This window comes from Hirundo rustica, chromosome 5, assembly GCF_015227805.2.
Source record: "Hirundo rustica isolate bHirRus1 chromosome 5, bHirRus1.pri.v3, whole genome shotgun sequence".
Lineage (NCBI taxonomy): Eukaryota > Metazoa > Chordata > Aves > Passeriformes > Hirundinidae > Hirundo > Hirundo rustica.
Window position 1 is genome coordinate 60957692 of NC_053454.1, and position 16180 is coordinate 60973871.

Here is a 16180-nt window from a genome sequence, read left to right on the forward strand (position 1 = left end):
AGGCATGCAGTAATTCAGGATGCAGAGGAAGGGAAAAGCCTTCTGGAATGCAGTCCGTGAGCAGGAAAATGCGTAATTAAAATATGCATAAGTAGCTTGTGTTTTTCCCTTTAAACGTGAAGTGGTTAGATGTAGTCCTACAGATCACTGAGGAGAATGCAGTGGAGAGGGAGAACTTGAGCCAACCAGAGTAACTGGGGCACTTATTAGAAGACTTTTGGTTTTAAAATATAGAAATTGTGAAGTGTTTCTGTTGCTTGGAGCTCACAGTTGGGGAAGTGAGAGTTGGTGCTGAGGTGAAGTCTGCAGCTCTCCTTTGGTCAGTCAGACTGTTGATGTCTCTGTGGGTTACTGAACCGGGCTTTTCCAATTACCTGCTCTAGTCTGGGCACATCAGTACCCCTCAGGGAGACCAGTCCTACTTGTTCCAAGCTGCCTGTGACCAAGGAAGCTGGACAGTGTTTGGAGCTGTGGAGAGTCGTTTAGTACAAGAAGCGTGTTTGACAGGTCTGTTCTAGAGACCCTGCAAACACTTTATGTGAAAAGTATGATTGTCCTCATTAAGCGCAGTCACTTGTTGGAGAGGCAGAGGTGGGCTTTTCTGGCAGAAATGAAGGGATCTGTTACTCTAGGGGAAACAGTTTACCTGCTCTTTCAGCGTGTGTTTCCTCAGTGCTTGTGCCTGGCCAGCTCCAGGCAGCAATCCCAGGCCTCGCACCGGCCAGTGGGCTGCCTTGCTTCCAGGGCTGTTCGCAGCAAGGCTGAATGGAAAGTGATTAGCACAGCCCTCAGGCTTGCAGGGCCTGGGATCAAAGGCCTCCCGCTGGCAGTCACTGATGAAGAACATCATCCATTATCTTTGTGCCTGATCGCTTCCTAATCTCTGCTGTTCCCGAAGTTCCTCTTCTGGATGGCAGGGACGAGGGACATGGAGGACCAGGGGCGGGACATTAGCGGAGCAGGGACTGATCTCCGCACTCTGAACTCATCCTGAGGGTGAATATCCTCCTGGAAGTAATATAAGACCTACATTGCGAAGGGGAGGAAACGCCACATTTTCACATCCTGTTTTGTTTTGCTCAGCTTTGTTTTGCTGGTTTTTTGTTGTTCTGCTCTGTCAGATGCCGGGTCTCGCTCTAAAACTGTACCTTTGCCTGCACGATTATGCCCACAGGTAATGGGAAACCAGGGTTTCAAAAGAAAACCTGATGCCATTGCTAGATAATAGCAGTTTCCTAAATAAATGTGTGGTTGCCCTGGGGGTTAGGTTGTTACCAGATGCAACCTTTTCTTGATTGGTGAGAACAGGAGATGACGCTTCCTGGCATATAAGTGCAAGAGAAAACACGGGGAGCCCAGATAAGCAGAGCAAGCAAGCCACCTGGAAAGAAGACCTGAGAAGGTGTTTAAAGCAGTTGCCTGCCATGGTATTTGGAATGCTAATCTATATTTTGCTGAAAGGTAGGTTTGGAAGAGGCTTTTCTGTGTTATGAGGTTCAAGGCTTCCTTAAACAGTATTTCTCTCCTTCCAAGAAAGGCAGTGGGGTGGGAGGCGTGCAGAGACATTGCGAAGCAGAGCTACTTCAGCCATTTGAGACCTGGATAAAATTTTAACTGATAGGGTACAATTTAGACTCTTTGAAAACAAGCTACTTAAACTGGTAAATAGATGTAAGGTTGCAGTATGTTACATGTATCTGTGTTGTAAATTGTGCAAGATAATAGAATGGAAAACAGGATGGATTTGTATTTGGGAAATTTGCAAGCCGTCGTTTGTTGTCCCATAATCATAATTATACTGTGTCAAAAGGAAGTTTGAGGCAAGAGTGTTCTAAATGAATTGCTATTATACTGCTGCCTTCTCTGGGGTTTGTTTGAAGTGCATCTTGTATGAAGTGCTTTCTGCGTGAAATGAACCTTGAATAGATATACTGAGCTTTTCTGTTCCAGTAAGCATCTATTTGCATTACACAGCAATGGGGGCACTGAGTGAAGAGTCAGCTATTACTGCTTCATCCCTCAGCACTGACTTATGGAATTGGACAAAAAACAACGCTGAAGGTATAGCTTTTTTTTTCGTTCTCCTTGTCTCTGTTAATCTGCCAATTAGGAAAAAAAACGCAACCAACAAACCAAAATCTGTGATGTTAGCTGAGGAAAAAACCCCAAACAACAACCCAAAACCTCCACCAAAATCTGTGATGTTAGCTGCTCTGATGCTCCATCCCTTGGACGCTGTTGGATTTGTGAGTTTTATTTGCGAGATGAGCTGATTTCTTCATGGAGCCTTTGAAGCCCCTCTGGAGTAAAAGCTGCCACCCAGGTAGGGTAGGCTCAGCAAGGAGCAGCTGAAGGATCATTTAACTCAAGTTCAGTCATAATTTGAGGAGGGCACTTTAAGGCTGATGATCTGGGTTTCTAATGGCAATTTCTGTTACTTTTACCTGGTGCTCAGTTTCCGTCCGTCCTCAGTGCTCACCTTAATGCGCAGAAGTGAGAATGAGCAGGCACAACTTCGAGCAATGCCTCTCCTAGGTTCTTACTCAGTAGTTTCTGTCTTTGTTGCAGTTTTGCTTTTGGCTGTCTGGGCTTTCACAGCCCTCCTCAGAGTGCTGGCTCTCTCCCTTCTTCCTTTCTCTTTTCTGACTGAAATGTGAACTCAGGCTCTTTTACCTGCCAACATCTGAGAGCAGAGCTGTGTTTATCCTGCCAGCTGCATTCTTGATGTTACCTGAGATGCTGGTGATGTCATTGCTTTCGGAGAGCTGTGCGATCTGGGAATGAGGTTTTGGCAGGTCAGTAAAGGAGGAGAGGAATCTAGCTGCGATACTTTTTAATGTCTCTGTACTTTTAGAGGCGTATAAACACGCATACAAATCATCTTCTGTTAATTCTAAGTCATCACAGGATGTCTTCCAAGTTTTTTTAGTAGATCCATAAGCTTATTTTCTCATAAGTCCAGCCATTTTATTTTCATTTCTAATCTCTCACAGTGGTACAGTGTTATATATACATTCATCCATACACATACTATATGTGTGGGTTCCTTATATATATGTGTATCTGTATATAGATAAAATATGTTTACACGCTCGTGTGCACGTGAAGTTGGTAAGGTGTTGATTTTTGACCGCAGTACTTTGGTTTATCAGTGCAGCACTGTGGTCTGGTTTGGTCTGTCTGTGACACGATTCTTGCAGAGCTGCATACAGCCCACAGGAGGATAATGAAGTGGGAATGCATTGTGGCTCGTTAAGGGCCCTGTTTGTGCTATTTCTAGAAAGCCGGAGCAATGGGTCATGTTTCAGCAAGGAGGAGGCTTATTTACAGGGTCACAGCCATGTCCGCAGTAGTCTGTGAACCCTTGTGGCAGCTGGAGCCGTGGTAGTCAACTGGTCACCAGCATTTTCCTCTGAGAGAATTCCACTCAAAGGGAGAATCAGATTCACAGACATTCAAGCACACATTTACGCAGGAAGTTAAAAGTGTATTTTGGTGGACCTCTTACAAAGCCAGTGAAAAGTGAATAAACAGCCTTTCCAGAAAGAAGATTGAAAAGAAATGCTTAAAAAGACACCAGAGAAGCTCACTGAATCTCTCCGGTTTCCTGGTAGCTTCTATTCCTGTGTGCTCTAAGTTCATAGTAAGATTTACTGCCAGGGTTCAGTAATACTGGGTTCTAAGAACATGAATTCCTGGTTCAGTATCACTGGAGGAACTGGCAGTTTCTTGTGGGATTCAAGTCACTGGGGCACTGAGGTGCTGTTTGTGGAAAACCTTTAATTTCTGCTCCATCTCTGCCTGCTATTTAGAATATTGGTCCTGTTTCCTTCTTTTATGTCACATAGGCTTTACTTGTCACCAGCGCTGGGGCCGGGGAATTTTAGGCTCAGTGATTAGCTGAGAGGGGGAGAGGTTGTGGAAGGAGCTGGGAGCTGGCATGGCATGGACAGAGAACTTTCGGTGGTATTTGGCCTTTGTAGCAAAATGGGCAGGCAGGAGTAGGGAAGGTCTTGGTTGCACTGGGGAAAAAGTGGAATCTCTCGATTGCCATCAGCTGGTTCCATGCAGCCTGTAAAGGAGGCCCTGGACCTGGGGCTGGGCCCTTCCTTGCCTCTCCTTTGCCATTGCCCTTCCTCCCCGACGCACCATTCTTGAGGACTGAGCTGTCATGGTCTTACTGGCTGAGTCCTTTTGTTGCCAGTCTGTTAGTTTTGGCAAGCCCAGGCTTCCAAGTACCTGTAGCCTTGATTTCATGTCAGATCTTGCCAGGTGTATCTATTTGAATGACTCAGTTGCAGGCAGCTGTCAAGTGCTTACACGGCATGTTTCTCTCTGCTCACGTGACATGAAAGGGCACATGGACCTGTTTATTCAACAGCTTGTTTAGTATCTAGGCGGACAGTATGATAGGAATTAGCATAATGCTCTGGGGCAGACTAGGAAATCATCCTTTTTGTTCTCAAGACTCATTCTTTCAGAGGTAATTTGTACTTTTGCAATGTCAAAACAATTAGCACATGGAATTTTTGTGTGTAGACTAAGTAGCTGATCTTACCCACAATGGGCCAAGCTGCTCATCCTGACAGCGACAAAGGAATGTGTTGGTTTGTCTCAAGCGCTTTCTAGGCAGGCTGCTGCTCCGGGCTGACCTGGGTTTCTAATGACAGCTGCACTCAGGGAAGAGGTTCCTGTACCTGCACAATGCCCAGGTTTCCTGCAGATGAGAGTCGGTGGAAGTCTGCCACCTCTCGGCAACACTGGCATGAGCGAAAAGGGATTTTGTGATGTGGAAATCCATCTGGTGGAAACTGGGGTAGAGGTGGCTGGCGATTTTGTGCCTCTGGGATGTGGATTTGTACCTTCCTCATGTTTATTTTCTTTCTTACCCTCGTGGAAGAGGTGGAAATGAAAAACTAAAGCTGTGCAGTAGATACCTTCCCCCAGCCTACCAGAAGAGTGGTACTTAGGGCAGTGGGAAATGCTGGCTAAAGGCTCCCACTGAAGGGTTCTTTTTAGTGATTTGCCAGTGCACTTTGTGCTGAAATGATGATTCAAAACAGTTGGTGCCTGAGTGTTTGAGGAGGCTCCTGGGAAAAGTGTGAATGTGCCATTGTCTGTTTTCTGAAATTCTTCCCTCCAGAGCTTAGGTAGCTGTTCTGCAGGTACTTTAGACCTAACCAGAATGGGTTTTTGCAAGTCCTAGGCATCCTGGATCTCTTTGGCATGCTGAGCCCTGCAGCTCTGCTAACCACAAGCTTTCCATTGTGCTTTCCTCATCAGAGAGCAGCGTACAGTGCTCCTGAAATCTGTCTTCATGAAAACTGCTCTTTCTTAGCTTCCTCCTGAAGTCTGTCCCTCTAAGGCCTGGTCCTTGGCTGACTGTGCTCCTAGCCAACAAGCCTATCTCCAGAGGTAGCAGCATTCCTAGAGCTGGCCAGAAAAGAGCCAGGGCTGGATACTAGAGCTCCTATTTAGCCAGCACCAACTCCCTCCCTTGCACTGTGTTTCTAGGCCCCACAGTGTGAAGAGAAACTTGTGGGTAACTTTTTCTCCGTGGAAGGTTGGATAAGATGCCTTCTCTCAGCCATTTGAAGTTCATTCAAAACCAGGACATGCTTCTCCCACCTCTGTAGCTTTTGCTGAGGAAGTGCAGTAAGCCAACATGTAATTTTTCAAGCAGACCTAAATTGTCACTTGTTCTCCCTTAAGTCTCTCTCTCTCTAAGCCAGAAGTCTGATTACTCTGTCAGGTTTGAGAGGCACTGTTCTCAAAGGAATTGTGTTTGATCTGAGTGTCAGTGATAGCATCGTGCCTTTTGGGTGTCCAAACCACATCATTCACAACTGAAGCTGAGAGCTGCTCTAGCGAGAGCAGCTTTTGACATCACTTGTCATCGCTGATAAAGCTGCAGAGAGGAGGCAGGTAAAAAAAACTCCAAAACCATTTAGAAGAGCACACAAAGGAGGTTTCTGCCATTAAATGGCTCAGACTGGAACATGGTTGGGAATTTAGGGGGTTGGTGCTGTTAATCCTGAAAAGTGTTTGATGGGATCACAAGCTGCCCTCAAGGGGGCTTGAGGCTTCTGTCCGTAGCAATGGTTCCATGAGTGTACTATATCCAGACCTTGATTCAGCACTTAGTCAGAGAGGAAGGGTTCTGCTTGCTGTACATTTATTGAGTCACCTTTGTTGAGCAGACCTTGTCACCTTGCTGCAAGATGTTTTTCTTGTGGTCATAACTGAAAGCTAGTGTTGACATGCACTCGGTTAGGAAATCACCTTCAGGTGTCACTGAGGCAGTCCCCTGAAATAGTAAGTCATTGCTTGGACACCCCACCCCACCAGTGATTCCTGTAACTGGGTAGAGAGACCAGTTGGAACAGATGCTTGCAGTGATGGTGAAGCTTTGGAGCTTTCTCCTCAGCTGTTGCACCCCTGTTCCCATGACTTCTTTATTCCCGTTTGAGCCATCATGAATAAGGGAGTAAGGTTGCATTTTCTGTTCAATAAGTGTACTCGCTGACCTGGCTGTGTAGAATTTAGCACAAGCTCAGAACCTCGGTAGCCATGGACCGTGCTTTTGCACAGCAAAACCATCCAGGCAGTCTAGGCAGCTTACAGTTTTCATGGGACATTAAACCATGGAGAAGGGAGGGGAGGGAGGAGTCCCAGCATTCATCCTCACTCATAGCTGCAGAGCTGGGAGGCAGGAGCAGAAATGCAATAGTTTGTCCTGTGATAAGGAAAAGATTAATTAACTGTTAATTGAATTTGGATTGGGAAGGATACTGAGAATAGTGCAGTGCTCTCATTGTGTCCTAAACCCCTGCTATTCCTGGGACAGTTTTTCTGATAGGACTGTAGGTTGAATAGTGCTGATGTTACCCTGTATGAATCTCCCATAGTCATTTCTGTACACGTTCCTCAAAAGCAAGTGATTTATTTACAGTTTGTGCTTTCTCAAAGCTGTGCTGGACTGTCTCACAAGCTTGCTCTGTTAGGTGCTGACTGAATCAGCTCACGAGACACCACACACACAGTAAACTGATGTACTGAGTGTTTGCTGCACACAGCATCTGTTCTGCTCAAGGTGTGAAAATATGTTCAAATGGTGTTTTGTCCTAAACATAACAGGACTTTATTCTGTTTCACAGTAGATTATACAGAGCAGCCAAAGCTCTTGAAGCTGATGCAGACCTGCCTTGAGGAACACCACAGCTATTGTATCAATGGGCTCTGCGCCTTCCACAGCGAACTGAGGAAGCCCATATGCAAGTAAGGAACACTGTCTATTATATCCTTCAGAAATGACACTGGCATTGATTCTTTATGTGCTGCATATGCAGCCTCACAGAGTCAGTCAGGTATTTGCAGGATTAGAGTTTGGCACAGACCCACGTGCTGTGATGCCTCAGGACTGCTGACAAGGCTGTAGTGCTCTGCTAGTGTAAAACTAAGGAAGGGAGAGAGGGAGTTCACAGCTTTGTAGGTCACTGCCATGGTGCAATCTCAAATCACACCTGATGCTGGAGTAAGTAGTAGAGGAATCAATTGATGTTCGCAGTGAGTACTAAGAAGGGAACAAGATCTTTCAACGTATCAGCTACAACTCCCTTATTCCACAGCCACGTACCAATCAGCACCATGGTGTTCTTACAGTTCTCCAGAATGCATAGTGGGCAGCCTTGGCCTTTGGAGACGTTACAGCAGCAAGGATCAGCAGAGCACAGTGCTCTTGGTCCACACCCTTCACGACGAGGGGATGTTTAGACTGCGTTGCTGCTGCGACTGCAGTACTCGAGCTAGCTTTAAACTAGATAAACTGGGACAACTGGTAGTCTTGGTGGAGGGAAAAGGTTCTGAGTGAGCACCAGGTTCAGCCCCTCCTTGTTTAGACTTCTTGTGATTTGTTTAAAACTGATGAAAACTAATGCGTGTTTGAAATAGAAAGCAAAACAAGTTCTGAATAATTTTTGCATGATGTGTATTTATTTTGTAGGTGCCTTGCGGGTTACAATGGAGAGAGGTGTGAACATTTAACACTAAATTCGTACGCACATAATTCTTACGAGCGCTACATTGCTGTGGGAATTGGTGTAGGAATACTGACCAGTGGGATACTCGCCATCATCTACTGCTATGTAAGAAAGAGGTACGGGAAATCTGGAACCTTGTGACTACCTTGATCTGAATTTCAGTGGGCAGGGTTTTGAGGGCACTGGGATTGTGTTTTTGCCTGATGCTAATCTGTAGTGTGATCTTAAAGGAGCTAACACTCTATACCTCTGATTTCTCATCTACCAGTGGGGCCGGGGGTGTAGCTGTCTGAAACGTGGGGTTCCTCTGGGCTGCCTGTGTGAGTTAGAAGATGAGATTTTGGTCCTGTGCAGGTTGCTGCAGTTTCAGATTTGGCTGATATAAATCACGTGATGGTGTCCTCTTTAGATGCAGGAAACTGAAATCACCCTACAAAGTGTGCGTGGGCGAGACGGCGTTGTGAAGGCCTGGCGCTGGAACACTCACCAGTTTGCCTGCTAAGAAGGAAGGCCCCCTGCGCCATCGGACAGGTACCCCGGCCTCGCTGAGGAGATGGACTCCAGGGAACGGCGGAGAAGTGCGCCAAGGGAGCTCCCGCAGGACTGACAGGCTCTGTGTGTTGTTGAAGAAAGAATTCCTCTCTTGGGTGAGGGTGGCTCATGCTCAGGTCCAAGCAGCTGAGGACACTGGCAGGCCTCTCAGCCCTGTCCTATGCCCGGTGTTTGCCATGGGGAGGACTGGTTGGTTTTAGCTGTTTTCAGACATTTCAAGCGCTCCTACAGTGTTCTGCTTTAGTCTTTTGTGTGTTTGGTTTTGTTTTGTTTTCTTTTTTCTCCTCTGGAGGATAAGCACCACCTCCCTCACAGTGGAGCTGTATTCTGGACATCATGCACTGACCACAAACCATTTGGGTTCTGATTTTGGTGTCTGCTGGCTGTGTGTGTGGATTAACAGCCCTCTCCCAATCCAACAGTTACTTTTGGCGTGCTGGACCAAGTATGGGCTTCTGGTGCCATAAAGGACAAAAAATGCTTTGGACTGAGGAAAATGTCCGGTTCTCAAAACCTTCCTTGAATTAGAATGCAGAGAGTAGGCGATTCCTGGAAAATCAGACCGTGACACCTCTGGGCATGGCATTTTCTTACTGTTTCCATAAGCAAAGCAACCAGATGCCTTTCTCAAAATGGATTATGGAGTGTGCTCGTGACAAAGAACTCTCCTCTTTCCCAAACATCCTGTAGCAACTCCTCAGTTCCAAGGAATTTCAGGTAGAACATTGCCTTGCTGCACCCTGATTTCTACACAAGACTTGAATTGCTAGAGAATCTGGAATTTCATTATGAAACTTCAATACAGCTTTTCCCAGGAAACAGACTTTCTCTATTCCATTTGCAAATTACGAGCACAATGTGACCACTCAAATAAGAAAGAAATTATTTTAGGGATTCAGTTTCACCCTGGACTAATAGATTCCATATTGGATGCTTGGTTCTATTCATCTTCTCTACAAAGAATTGGGAAGTTAAAAAGATTTGGTTCGAGGAGAAGGGAAGAAAATTGATTCCGAAGATGGTGGCACTAACTGGGACTTCTCACTGACAGCTGGAGTGTTTGCCAGTGCTGATGTGACTAGAGATGGCTCTCAGAGATTTTCATTTCAGCTGTTGCACATGGTAGACTCATCTGCTGTGCTCAGCCATCTACCAGAGAAAGGCAGTTGGTACTTTGAGATCTTGTGGGCTAATACTGGCTCCTAAATTCAGGTGCCCTGCTGGAGGCTCAAGTTCTTTGTTATGTGAGTTAATTTTCACAACAAGGGTGCGTGTTGTTTGTTGAAAAAACTGTGTATTTGTGAGACTACGGTGACACTGCTGAATTGTGGATGAACGGTGGGGTTTGAAAGGGTAAAGGTGCATGTGGCACTTGAATGGTCTGAAGTTATGGGGTCTTCTCATGTGGGGATCCTGATCAGTAGCTGAGCCATCTTGGCTCTGTGATACCAGTAAATAAAACAGCACATCACACACTGCTTGGAATCCTGTGTAACGGAGGGAGCAAGCAGCATATGCACGCACAAAAAGGATTGCTGGTGAGGAGTGGATGGACACCAGTCCTCCCCTCTGCACACCAACACCAGCATCTTCCAACTCTCAGCCTTTTTGTCGTCTTCATCTCCAGTCAAATCTTCAAATCTTTGCACTGTTTGCTCCTTTCCCTTCTTCTGACCTTTTCTTAGGTTCCACTGGCAGATAACTTGTGCTCTTCACAGTCTTCAAGTCAGCTTTCAGTAGTGCTCTCACACATATGTGGTGAGAGGGCAATTAGGTGTAGATTACAGTCTGTACATCCTCACAAACAAAAAACACCCTTCACCCATCTCACATGGAAATTGAAAATGCCCATGTTATTAGGAAAACTCAGTGAGAAATCTTTCTCGTTGGTCTCTGGAGAAAATTGTAGAGCTGAGTATCCAAAAGATGAAAAGCCTTAGAGTTTTTGTCACGTGAGTGAATCTCCGTGTCCCCAGTGATTTGTCTCTTCCTGTGCTCACACTGTTGGTGTTGGATTCACTTCCCAAGGACCAGCCCTTCTCCACTGCAGCGGCTGTGTTGGAGCAGATGCACTCCCTACACAACTGGCTCAGGGGACACGTGCACTTGTCACCGAAGTTCTAAGGGCACAAGTTGGAGCAACTGGACTTCACCTTGCCCAAAGAAAACTTGGAGAGAGATGCATTTTGTTTGCATGTCCTCGTACTGATGTTTGCTACACCCTTTGTGTACCAGAGGCCAAGCAGGTGCCCTGCAGGATATGCAAGTGGCTCTTCAGTGGTGTTTACTCATTGCAGTGAGCCATTTTGTACCTACAACAACATACACTGACTCGATTTTTTCAATGTTTGGTTACACATAAGTGAAAAGGAATGTGTACTTAAGGGCCACAATTTAGCCGGAGACCACATAGTGAAATAGTTTTTCTAGTTGGCTTTCAGGACCAAGGTGGCTTTGGAAGTGAGAGTTTGCTGATATTTTCACTGGAAGAAAAGTTGGAGACTGAAACACCAGATAAGCCTGTACCGTGCAAACTGAGACTTTGTGTCAGGGCAGAATGAGAATAAAATGGAAAGATGAAGATGAGGAGGCAGGAATGCAAGGCAGGCAGGCAGGCAAGGAAGGAAAAGAAGATGCTTGCTTGCTTTATTTTAGTTTTCTGTTTCCAAGTGGTGTCACAGCTTTCAGCAGTGAGTTCCTCTCCACCTGTGTGCTGTGTGCCCATCCTGCAGAAGCACAGGCCCCAGCTGTCTGTGAGGCATCGCTGCACGAGTGACTCACGGTGCAGTCTGGCTGAGGGAATCTGCAGGGCCTCAGATCCCTTCATGGAGTCAGCCCTGCTGAGCCTTGCCTTGATAAGTGACAGATGCTGCCAGCCTGGAATGGTATGTTGCTGCTTACAGTGCTGAATTTCCTGCAGAACAGGCCTGTCAGAGGATCAGGATCATCTTTCCTAGCTCATTTATCAGGCTCAGACTCTTTCTGTAGTGGCATAATTAAGAGAGTCGTAAGCTTCTCCTTCCCATTCCAGCTGCATGTGCCAAAACCTGTCATTTCAAGAGGAGCCCCTGTGTTTGTGTGACTTCTAGGCAGGGCTGCCTCAGCTGTGAGGGGCAGCAGCTCAGCAGGGCCAAGCCAGAGACATCAGAGACCAGGATCTTCCTTTCTGAAGGACAGAGCACTTGCCCTGTGAATGATCCAGGTTGGTGGAAGCGCACTGGCTTTTCCTGCAGCACATCTCTCCAGCTGAGTTGCCCTTAAGCCACCCAGCCCTGAAGCTGCTTCACTGGCATCTACAGCCACTGTGCAGGTGTGCTAGGCTGCCCCTGGAACATCTTCCCTGAATTCAATTCCCATTTTCTGCTCAGGTGTGTGGGTGGCCTGCAGTTTCCCTGATCACAGCAAGGTCTGTTTCAAACAGTGAGATGCAAGCCTGGGAAAAAGATGGCTTTAAAGACACTACCTCTGGTTTTGGAGAGAAGTGTAAGGAGCTGGATTGATGCTCCAAGTGCACAGTGTCCCTGCTCTGCCTGCCTGCCAGGGCACACTGGTGGCTGGCAGGCAAGTGGGAGACAGTTTTTCCTTGGAAGTTTTCTCTTACTTGTAGAAACCCACAATATATTTGGAAAATGACACACCAGGGTTTCTTCTCCATCCTACTTACAGTAGAAGTACAAATCTGGTTCGTGCTGCTTCGATGAATGCAGCAGTGCAGTCCTGCCTTGTGTTTGTGTGCTAAGAAGTAGCTGTGAAACTGGTTACTTCTTAGCGACTCTCAACTTCCTGCAAAAAGAGAAACCAAAGCAAAACCCACCCAAAAAACCCACCCAAACTCTCCCAGCCCCCTCCAAAAAATCCCCAACACCAAAAATCAAACCCAAAAAATCATACTCCTCTCAGCAAAATTTTAGAGCTTTGTAATTCTTTACACCTGTTACCTGTTTTGTTTCATTTCTGGTCCATGAAATACACTGTAGGTGGCAAAGCATCTCACAAGGAGAAGGCTAATTTGGCAATGCAATTAATTTCATAATTAAGTTCAGAATATCTCCTGTCACCCTGAAGGTTGCAGTTCTTAATGGATTGCCTTTAGACCATCCCTAGGAAGCAAGGCTTTAAGAATCATGTTCTGTGGAAAACTAAAACGAGGAGAGATTAAAGTCACATGATGGAGAGACATCAAACTTCAAACCTTTTTAAAAAGTAGATAATCTGTGAGTTCTTTTAAGAAATGATGCTTGCGTAGATCAGTAACACAGTGAGTGTTGAGAGAGGGGAAATACGGGTCAGATTTGGTAAAATGCAAGTTCGGTGACAAACAGCAAGAGTTTCTTTTTGAATATTCATTTCAGTTCTCTCTCTCTCTCTCTCTCTCTCATGTGATATGAGTGCAGATTTTCTGTTTGTGTTTCAACTTTTAGAGCACTTCTGAAAAGTATCATGGCAAAGTGTTAAGCGTTTGAAAGCAGACAATTTGCACGATGCAGATAAATAATCAGAAGTCTGGACTGAGTCAGCTCCAGTCTTGTCATAGTAAGGGTCTTCACAGCCCTGCTGATTTCAGTGAATGCTGGCACGGAACCCAACCTGGCTGCCCCACGGTCTGTGCATCACAGAGCTCTGGTGTGGCTGCTCTTACCTGTCCTGAGCCTTGCTCGGAACAGGGAAACGCCTCTAGAGGTCCCTATTGTACTGCAAATCCAGGAAACCACTTGGGGCTCCTCCTTTATGATCCAGTTAAGAAACAAACAAACAAAAAAGTGCAGGTACTCATTAAAATCTCAGTGTAAGTAGTCATTAATTATCATGACAGCAATAAAATCATGTACTGTGACTAGACTTGGGGCTGCTCCTACTCTCGCTGAACGGAGTGGAAGCGAGAGCAGGTTCTGTGAGTAGCAGACCTTGGCGAGCTGGAGGAGGTACCCACAAGAGGGAACTGTTCTCTGGGCTGGTTTGGGAGCTCTGCTACTCCGGGCCCTTCTGGCTCTTGGCTGCACAGGTGGGAAGAGCTCACTCTGTGTGGCCGCCGGGGTTGGGAGCTGGGGCTCATGCTGGTTTTGGTTGAGAGCAGGGTTTGACTTGGTATGAAGCCCATGGCCTGTAGGCAAGCAAACCTCTAAATGAGAGGTTGCTCGCGTCAAATTAAAATTCTGATTCCATTTTTCATAGGTATAAACATAAAAATAGCCTATGACACACAGTTTCACAGACAAATGAGGGTTAAAATTGCTTTAAATCCTTATTCTTTGGGATGAGCTGAACTTGGTAGTCGAGGCATGTCTTGCATAGCCATTCTTGGAGGAGTTTTCCATTTGATGGTTTGGGGGTTTTGCCCTATTGTGGAATTACAGCCATCTGTGAATGTCACCTACCTTAGCTCTGGGCTCAGTTTTCTAATTCAGAGAAAGGTTAAAGGTATCCAAAGGTGAGGTTTTGATTCCATGTCTAAGATTGAGTCACTTAAATGCTAATTTTTAATTAACACTTCTTGTTGAATTTATCTGGTGAATATTGGCAAGGAAGTTTCCTTATATAGATTCCCTAGTGGCATTTCTTTCTGAAGGTATTTTTTTCTGAAGAAAATTTTTGTTTATTTTCCTTTAATAAGCAAAAATACAGTTTACTGCATTTTGAATACCTGATACTCAAATGCCAGGTGTGTTTCCTGGCCAGGACTGACCAAAATGTGGCATAGCAGCATTGCCCTTGGCTGATGGAAGCCAGGCCTTTGGAGAGCCAGCCTGCAGTGCCCAGTGCGGGACAGCTTCCTAGGCAGGATATGTCTGTCAGCCCAGAGCTGAGTGTCCACACCAGCTGCCTCAGGCCTGAATTGCTCTAGAAGCCCAGTTTTTGGAGCACTATTGCTGCGTGCCGGTTCATCTGCCATCGCCTTCAGCTTCCAAGCCAAGGGGAACATTACAATCCAGTTATAGGAGTGCGAGAGCATGGGCCCCGTCACCCCAAATCTGTCACGCTCTTTGCCTTTTTTAAAAATTATCATTCCGTTTGTTTTGTTTGGGGGGCACAGGGAATGTAAGAACCTTTCCTTTCTCCTCCTTGGCCAAGGCTGTTGTGCAGAGAGGCCTCTCCACAGCTCCTTCTGGCGAACAGCACAGCCAGGCTTGAGACACAAGAGGACAGGGCCGAGCTTTGCAGGGGTGTCTGAGTAACTCGGGCAAAGCTAATTTGTTTGACATCATTTCAGTACGTAAGGCTAAAGTCATTTGTGTCGCATTGTTACGGCAAATCCCTCGATGAACGGCGTTTTATTGACTTCTGCCGGCCGTTTGAGCGCGGCAGCGGATTTGGCCGTGAGCGCTGTTCCAGGAAGCTGCCTTAATAGATGCCAACACCGAATTCAAAAGCTGTGGGGCAACAGCTGGGCCTCACAGGGAGCTGTGGCAGCTTCACGACAGGGAGGGCCTGAGCGCTTCCCTTGAGGGCATCCCTGATCTGCCAGCCGGGCGAGGGAAGCAGCAGCGCAGCATGAGTCAGTGACACGGGGTGGGAAGGGGACCTTGAGTTGCAGGCCATGCCAGAACATGCAAGATTTGGCTGAGAATTTTGTCCTTTTCTCCTTCTTTTCAAGGCTATGGCATTGCATGTTCACGGGTGTTTCTCGGAGGGATGCTCTTCAGGAAGGGAAACTCGAGGAGGGCCTCCAAGTGGCCTTGTCTGTGGTCGTGATTTTTGGAAACTCAGCATCTCAGGTGCTGAGTTTTTGGGTATAAGTCTTTGTAGTTATGACACCGTACTTCAGTAGTTTAATCTGCCTTCTGTCTCAGGATGGATGACTCCTGCAGTGCTGGCTGTGCCCTTTCAGGCTGTCTGGGTTTGCCAGAGCAAACCGATGCCCTGAAACACAGGCAGGACTCCCAAAGAGCTGAGAGAGAGGAAATTCTCTTGCCCTTTCCCCTTGCCTTGTTAATGCTTCTCTTGACTTCTTTGGTGGCATGTTCATGATGTCTCTTGTGCAAATAGATATGGAAGTTCTCCCTCGGGCACTTCTCAGCCGTCTCCTGAATTCCTTTCTCCATCACTAACGACGTTTTCCATCAAGATTACAGCAGGAAAAAAATGTTCTCTATGGGCTAGGTGCTCCCTTGTGCGTGAAAAGTGTGTGCAGGAGCCAAGAAACACTAGGAGTTTCTTCCTGATTGTTCCTAAGAAGAATGGAGAGTGACGCAGGGGAAGGGCACAACCTTACACCAACACACACACACACTCCAAGACCTGCACAGAAATGTCCGTGACCTCAGCACGACAATGAGGAATCTGGGGCTGGTCTGACCCAGCTGGGTATCCCCTTGCATTTGTCCCTGACCTTTTCCTTCTGGCCCAGCAGAGTTCCTTTCAGCCTCATCCTTCGTGGCCTACCCAAAAGAGGTGTCTCCCCGCCAGGAGCAGGTCCCTTGTGTAGTTCAGGTGCCACGTTCAAGCTGCAACTCCTGAAAGGGCTTTAGAAGGGTGTTTAAGATGATTCCAAGTAAGGGTTCGTTTGATTGCCTTCTAAACCATTAAGGATTTGTGAAATGTGCTGGTGGAATGCCTCCACTGAAGGCTTTTCAAGACAGTTAATCATAAAG

General features: G+C 46.5%; 1 protein-coding gene across 1 annotated transcript; it reads left to right on the top strand.

The window, feature by feature from the left end:
- The first annotated feature begins 1250 nt into the window (after nucleotides 1-1250).
- Nucleotides 1251-9978, top strand: EPGN (epithelial mitogen). Its single transcript, XM_058420694.1, has 5 exons — nucleotides 1251-1461; nucleotides 1975-2061; nucleotides 7158-7278; nucleotides 8003-8155; nucleotides 8449-9978. The coding sequence occupies exons 1-5, from the start codon at nucleotides 1425-1427 to the stop codon at nucleotides 8501-8503; spliced, it is 453 nt and encodes a 150-aa protein (XP_058276677.1). The 5' UTR covers nucleotides 1251-1424; the 3' UTR covers nucleotides 8504-9978.
- The last annotated feature ends 6202 nt before the right edge of the window (nucleotides 9979-16180 follow it).